A 7,002-nucleotide genomic window follows, 5' to 3' on the forward strand; every position below is an offset into this window, starting at 1 on the left:
AAATGAAGTTTTTAGCAATGCATATTACTAATCAAAAATTAAGTTTTAATATATTTACAGTAGGAAATTTACAAAATATCTTCATGGAACATGATCTTTACTTAATAACCTAATGATTTTTGGCATAAAAGAAAAATCATTTTTCATTTTGACCCATACAATGTATTTTTGGCTATTGCTACAAATACACCCCAGCGACTTAAGACTAGCTTTGTGCTCCAGGGTCACATATGTATACATATATATATATATATATAAGACACACGTAAATGTAAAGGATATGTAATAGTCTCTACTGGATAGTTGATCTGGGCGCTGATCTGGAATGGAGAATTTGCAGCTCTGCCCACCGTCCACACGGGAATGACGCCGGAGAGATAAGTAGTCACTGTGTGTGAGAGACAGAGAGACTGCTGGGAATGAAGGTGGCACTTCAGCTAAAACAAAAGCAGCCTATAGCAGTACATGAAGCCTACATCCCTGAGAACCACATAATAAATGCTTATCATTGGTGGATTGACATTTGACAGAGAATTGACAAATAAGGTTTCAATATTCAATACCTGAAAGAAACAGAAAATATAGCAGTAGGTGATGACTCAGGAAAAAGCTCAGAACGTTCTAGAGTAAATATCAGAGGATGCTACTGAAAAATACAGCCTAGAGTGAATACAAATCAGTGCTTTTTCTGAAACCAATGTGGCGCAAATAAGGAAGACGAGAGAGGCTCTGGACATATTCATAACAATAATGATAAAACGCATTTGTTTGGCTTTGTCTTACAGTTTCTCTGCTGGTAGAGTCTAATGATGTTGGGCAGGTCATATGTACTCGCAAACAGACTGGATCCATCGATCAGTGATACCTAGCAATGGAATAAAAAAAGCCAATTAAAATGAATTTGTGATTTCTGGAAATTACTGACAAACACACAATTTACACATACATCAAATACGTCCCAAATAATTTCCATTGCTGAATTTCATATCTATTATCTTCCTGTTGACATGCTTTTGATAGCACTTCAGCACTGCAAGTCAAACTGGTTTCCAGCAATCATCACATTAATCTTTATGTAGGTCATACAACATTGATAAACTTGGTTCTACTGGGGCTTGTTGAGATTTACTCACATTGTAGGTACTATGTAAACCTCGGTGTGGAAGAGGAGTTCGCTGGTTTAGCTTCAGGTCTCCACAGATGAACAGCTGAGATCCTGGGACAGGCGAGGAATGCTGCACAAAGGCAAGCGTCTGCATCACAACCGTAGACATACGCTAGACAGGTGGACAGTTAGACACACAAACAGAGAGCTGGATAAGTCATATACAGAGGAACAGACAGAGAGAGAGCGAGAAAGATATTAATACTGAATGAGTAGGAGTGAGGCATTTGATTTGTGGCCTATAGGAATGCACTGAATACACACAAACAGCTGGTATGAGAAGGTAAGGAGGAGCTGGATGCCGAACATCTGTTCTTCTGGCTTGAGCGGGATGTTGATCTGGAGCATGAGGAAGTCAGATTTCCCATCCTGGTCTCTGTCCTCCTCCTGGACCTGAATAGTGAACAAACCAGTGCAGCTTTCAATAGCTTTAATATGTTCACTATTGCAATATTGCAAAAAAATTAATCATACTAAAAGTTTTTATTTCTACAGTTTCGTACTCACAGAGACAGATGGGATGCGTAAATTATCTCCAATCAATCGATTAAAGTTGGGAAACGTGCTCCATGCTATATAGCTCCCTGCTGTGTCTGTTGCTCCGACCACGATCATGTCATACTGGAACTGAATGACTGCTTGCTCTTCATATGTGCTGCTCTTCAGCCAGAAGCCTGTTCGTAAAGCACAGTCGCTTCATGTTATCACGTGTTTGGAAATTGGAAATAATTTGCTTGGAATAAAATGCAGTTTACCTTGACTTCTGTAAACCACCAGAAGAGGTGTAATATACGTGAGGCATAAAAGCACACAGACAAACAGTGTTGCTCTCGTGCAGACGCGTGTTCTGTGTCTTATTAATGCGGGATGGGAGTAAACGTCATAAAAAGCCATTGTTGCTAATAAATGCGAAATCCCATTTAACAATCCACAATACCATTAAACACATGTGTATTCTGTGAGCATTGCGTGCATTGTCAAATACATTAACGATCAAACAAAAGCTGTTTCAGTTAAATAATATTGCACTTTGGGGGGGGGAAACGTAGTAGTCAAAACTTGTAGTCTACAGATTAATTAATTAACGTTAGTCCAGCAAACCAACAACACGCGCACTGAGTGTTCCGGTGGCGCAGCGTCATCTGTTCACCATAGCAACAACGCCAAACTTGGCCTTGTGCGAAGTATGTACATAGGCATTATTAGATATGAATTGATCTAAAGTATGTTTATAAACAAAAACGATTAGTTTGATCACTTGGTTTCGGCAATCGAATAAGTGTAGTTGCTGTAAAATATACGAACTCGCGTATAAAAACCCCGGAATCGACCGAATGGTACGGCCCTGCCGTGACGTAACCTCGCCCTGACGGAGAGGACGTACGCGATGACGTCATTACGGCTAGTCTGAAGACGAATGTCTGCTGCTGTTACATTGTTGACGTTTTTAGTTTCAACGTTTAATTGACTTCAAATCATCACATATTTTCATTAGCAGATCGCTCCTCGAGCAGTACCTCTGCAAAAATGAAATGGATGTTTAAAGAGGACCATTCTCTGGGTAATTCATCGCAAATGTCATGTTTTTATCAACAACGGCCTGTCAGATGCGTGTAATTATTGATCTGTTTGTCAAACTGATGATTACGTTACGTCAACCTACTAATTTAATCTAACTCAGTTTACGATCTAAGAAGACCCACTTTATTTATTTGCCTATGTCGGGCCTGTTGTTAACTCATCATAACGACATTAATAACAATAATAAACCGAGATCACACCGTAGGAGAGTCTGTCTCTGGTGTTGTTGTTTGTCAGCGTTTGATAACAATGTGCTTTGTTTTTCTTTCATTTTAGCACGTCATGTTTAGCATGTTTATCAACTCTACAAATGTATTAATATTAAAATATGATTTGATTTTGAGATATTCACATGTCTAATGTATGTGTATATAAATATTCCTTGACTTGTTTTGGGGTTAGTTACCCTGTGTGCGTGTATAGTATTATAATATCTATTTATAATCATAAAAAAAAAAAATGCGGATGAGTATGACCAATGAGAATTCATTCGTGCTGTTTACAACACTCTCTAATGCAGGGGTCATTAAACTCTGTCCTGAAGGGTTTTGCCTCAACACACCTGCCTGGAAGTGCCTAGTATACCAAGTAAGCTTGGTTAGCTGGTTCAGGTGTGTTTGATTAGGGTTGGAGCTAAACTCTGCAGGACACCAGCCCTCCAGGACTGAGTTTGGTGACCCCTGCTCTAATGAATATTAATGATGTGAAGAGCATTGCATGTTGAGATTGCATGTAGACTGATCGATATCTTGTCTTTTTGCATGCATCATTTAGAGCACAGATGTGTGGAGTCGGCCAAAATCCGCAACAAGTACCCAGACAGAGTTCCTGTGAGTATGGATATGGAAAGTTTGACAGTTTTAACATGGGGCATAGTTTCCTCTCTTTTATAATGTATGATGATAAGTCATAGTAACAAAGCCCGTAATCAAAAGTCTGTAATCAAAGACTTATTTGCACATTTGGGGAAAATCTAAGTTGTGCCTACCTTGTAATCTGATCTATGGATCAGAACATACCAGAAATCCTTTTTTCCATCTGGAAGGAACAGGTTTGTCACAATAATCACAGCTTCAGTAGTCGATTCCAATACCAGTGAAATTTGATGATTCTTGATATCCCCATAAAACCAATATGCTAATGAACACATGCCAGTTATCAGATAAAATAAACAAATTACCAGGACAATAAAGGAAAACCATTAAACAATAATTAAACTAATAATAACCATATCAGACATAGACAACAGCGGGTCTAAATGCCCTTTCACACCAAATGTGAATGTTCGGCGCAAAGAAGTTTTTTTTTTGTTTTTTTTCTGGAGAGTGTGTCATGTTTTTTTCTTGATCCTGCAATGAAAACATCGAAATCAATTAGATATCAGAGCATTTCATGGTGATAATGCACTGAAAGCTATTTGCCAACCAGCAGTAAACACCAAAGGATTCTGAATCAGCTGTTGTCTTTTTTCCTTTCCACACATTTTGAGCACAAGCCTAGAACATCAGTGTTTGCAGTTTATGAGCCTTTGAACTACAAACATAACCTGCAATCAATGAGTTATTTGCATAAAATGTTAGTTAACGCAAATCCTTTTTAGGATAAGAAACAAAAGATGTGTAAACATTGGGTTCATTTAGTAATGACTGTAGAAAAGTATATGTTATTAAGGCACGGCACTCTTTACTTATCTGACAAAAAAATTGTTTTTCTCTAAGTAAATCAAAATTCATAGAAAAATGGTAAAGTTTGAGTGTTTTTTTAATACTGAATGTTTTTGCTGTCAACTTTGATACAATTCTGCCATACAAAATACACACAAGACTTTAAAGTCTTGTCTGTATTTCCTTTTTTACATTTATTGCTAAAATGAGTGTTGAACTAGACAGGCCATCTGAAAGTGCGTTGTCGCTTGCACCATCTATTGTGCTGGAGTGAATTTGCTTTTGATTTATGCCGACAGATATTTGTTTCACTCTTGGTGTGAACCATAGACTGTATAAAACAATGGACGTAGTTTCAGCTGTAGATTTCTGAAGAGCATTTTTGAAGCCCAAAGTGAGTGGAGCCGGCGTCACCATCACGTCACTCCCAGATAATCAAAAATGGGCAAAGAGGTGGGATGTGGGTGGAGCTGAGGTGATCAGCTTCGGCCTACAGCTAATCACAGTCTGTCGAGTGTAGTAAAGTTTTAAATAAAATTATGAATAATAAATAAATGATTTCATATAAGTTACTTTACTTTACTTTTAGTCATTTAGCAGACGCTTTTATCCAAAGCGACTTACAAATAAGAAAAAGTAATTAAAACTAAAAGCTAAAACTAATAAATAAAATTATATTAAAATTTTACTCACTGGAAAAAATGGAGCCCAGACTTCTTGGACGGTCTGTTAGTACAATTAATTCAGAGGATGGAATTAGCATGAGGTGACGTGACGGCTAACAGACAGCACACAAGCGGCTAGTAGTGACAGCAGCGGCAATCCACCTGTCACTCAAGTGGCCACGCCCTTAATTATGCAGAACTTTAAGGCTTAATATAATTTAAATGGATGAGTTAGAAAAAAAGAATTCCCTGACTTCCATTTGGAGCCTGTCTTTAGCGGCCAGTTGATGAATTGCAGTTTAGGTCACTTCCTTGTTGGATTCAAGAGAGGCCCTGTCCCAAATCGCACCCTAAACCCTCGCGGTCTTCCTCTGAGTCCACTAAAATGACGAATGGGACACTCTACGGTCTCATGGACTTCACGGACATACACACGCGGCAGCCATTGTAAGTCCGCAAGACCGCAAGTGCTCATGAAGTGTGCCATTTGGGACAGGGCCAGAGAGACCGGAAGGTTGCCGCTTGGTGTGAACCAGGGGCGGTTCTAGACCCTGTTTAGGTGGGCTAGAGCGCCCCCCATCTGTCGTCTCAGCCCACCTAAAACTATAATCAGCTACCTGAACGATTGGGCCAGTGCTGTTTCCTCAAGAAAGTTTATCATTCTGACATGTTTTAAGTCTTGTCAGTTTAAAAATTAAAGTGATTTAAGCCATTCAAGCACAAGACAGTGCGAAAGAGATCTCAATCGCGCGCTAGGATGGATCGTTTCTGTGCACGCACACACGTGAAGCATGCACACGAAAAAACAGCACGCAAATAACAAATTCTATTTCACGTCTTCCTGAGTAAATACACACAAAATAATGTTAATCAAACAACAAAAGAAAAATAGAGTATCACTCACTGCTCTTGTCTTAACTAAGTAACTTCTGTAGCTTTGTGTATATTTACTTCATAGAGTAATGGTTTTCACAAGCACTGTTACATTTAGATCATTTGTATCTTTGTATCTAATGGTCTCTCTGAGGGCTCAGCCCACCTGAGGATGAAATACTAGAACCACCCCTGGTGTGAACAAACCACTCTTTGCTGATTCTGTGTGTGTAACAGACAAACCTTTAACACAAACCTTTAACACAGACAAAACTTTGTAACACATGATTGCCTTTGTTTGCTCTCTCTTGTGTTTATCAGGTTATTGTAGAGAAAGTATCTGGTTCACAGATTGTGGACATTGACAAGCGAAAGTATCTGGTCCCATCTGACATTACAGTGGCTCAGTTCATGTGGATCATCAGAAAGCGGATCCAGCTGCCTTCTGAAAAAGCCATATTCCTTTTTGTGGACAAAACTGTCCCTCAGTCCAGGTAAAATGCTGCTTTATTTATTACAAAGACTCTACTAAGTACAGTGGGGAAATATTTATTTGATCCCCTGCTGATTTTGTAAGTTTGCCCACTTACAAAGAAATGAAGAATCTGTCATTTTTATGGTAGGTTTATTTTAACGGATATAGAGAGAATACCAACCAAAAAAATCCAGAAAAAACACATTATATAAAGGTTAGAAATTGATTCGCATTTCAGTGAGTGAAATAAGTATTTGATCCCCAAGCAAAACATGACTTAGTACTTGGTGCAGAAACCCTTGTTGGCAAGCACAGAGGTAAGACTTTTCTTGTAGTTGGTCACCAGGTTTGCACACATCTCAGGAGGGATTTTGATCAACTCCTCTTTACAGATTCTCTCTAAATCCTTAAGGTTTCTTGGCTGTCGTTTGGCAACTCGAAGTTTCAGCTCCCTCCACAGATGTTCTAAAGCAGGGGTGGCGAACGTCAGTCCTGGAGAGCCGCAGCCCTACAGAGTTTTGCTTCAATCCTAATCAAACACACCTGAACAAGCTAATCAAGGTCTGAAGGGTTACTAGA

At 39.0% G+C, this 7,002-nt stretch overlaps 2 protein-coding genes across 2 annotated transcripts in view; one reads left to right on the forward strand and one right to left on the reverse strand.

Moving 5' to 3' along the window:
* LOC107740241 (transmembrane protein 231) overlaps positions 1-2,454 on the reverse strand; it is a 5,103-nt gene extending 2,649 nt beyond the window's left edge. The window contains exons 1-6 of the mRNA XM_016552599.1: positions 1,921-2,454; positions 1,673-1,839; positions 1,430-1,558; positions 1,134-1,277; positions 784-865; positions 283-388 (exon numbers count right to left, since the gene is read on the reverse strand). Coding sequence (XP_016408085.1) covers positions 283-388; positions 784-865; positions 1,134-1,277; positions 1,430-1,558; positions 1,673-1,839; positions 1,921-2,059 — 767 coding nt within the window. The 5' untranslated portion in view covers positions 2,060-2,454. The remainder of the gene's footprint in view (positions 1-282; positions 389-783; positions 866-1,133; positions 1,278-1,429; positions 1,559-1,672; positions 1,840-1,920) is intronic.
* Positions 2,455-2,503: 49 nt separating this feature from the next.
* Positions 2,504-7,002, forward strand: part of gabarapl2 (GABA(A) receptor-associated protein like 2) — a 7,848-nt gene continuing 3,349 nt past the window's right edge. The window contains exons 1-3 of the mRNA XM_016552600.1: positions 2,504-2,726; positions 3,521-3,576; positions 6,270-6,442. Coding sequence (XP_016408086.1) covers positions 2,693-2,726; positions 3,521-3,576; positions 6,270-6,442 — 263 coding nt within the window. The 5' untranslated portion in view covers positions 2,504-2,692. The remainder of the gene's footprint in view (positions 2,727-3,520; positions 3,577-6,269; positions 6,443-7,002) is intronic.

Source organism: Sinocyclocheilus rhinocerous, unplaced genomic scaffold (genome assembly GCF_001515625.1).
Source record: "Sinocyclocheilus rhinocerous isolate Xijiao unplaced genomic scaffold, SAMN03320098_v1.1 scaffold1366, whole genome shotgun sequence".
Taxonomy (NCBI): Eukaryota; Metazoa; Chordata; class Actinopteri; order Cypriniformes; family Cyprinidae; genus Sinocyclocheilus; species Sinocyclocheilus rhinocerous.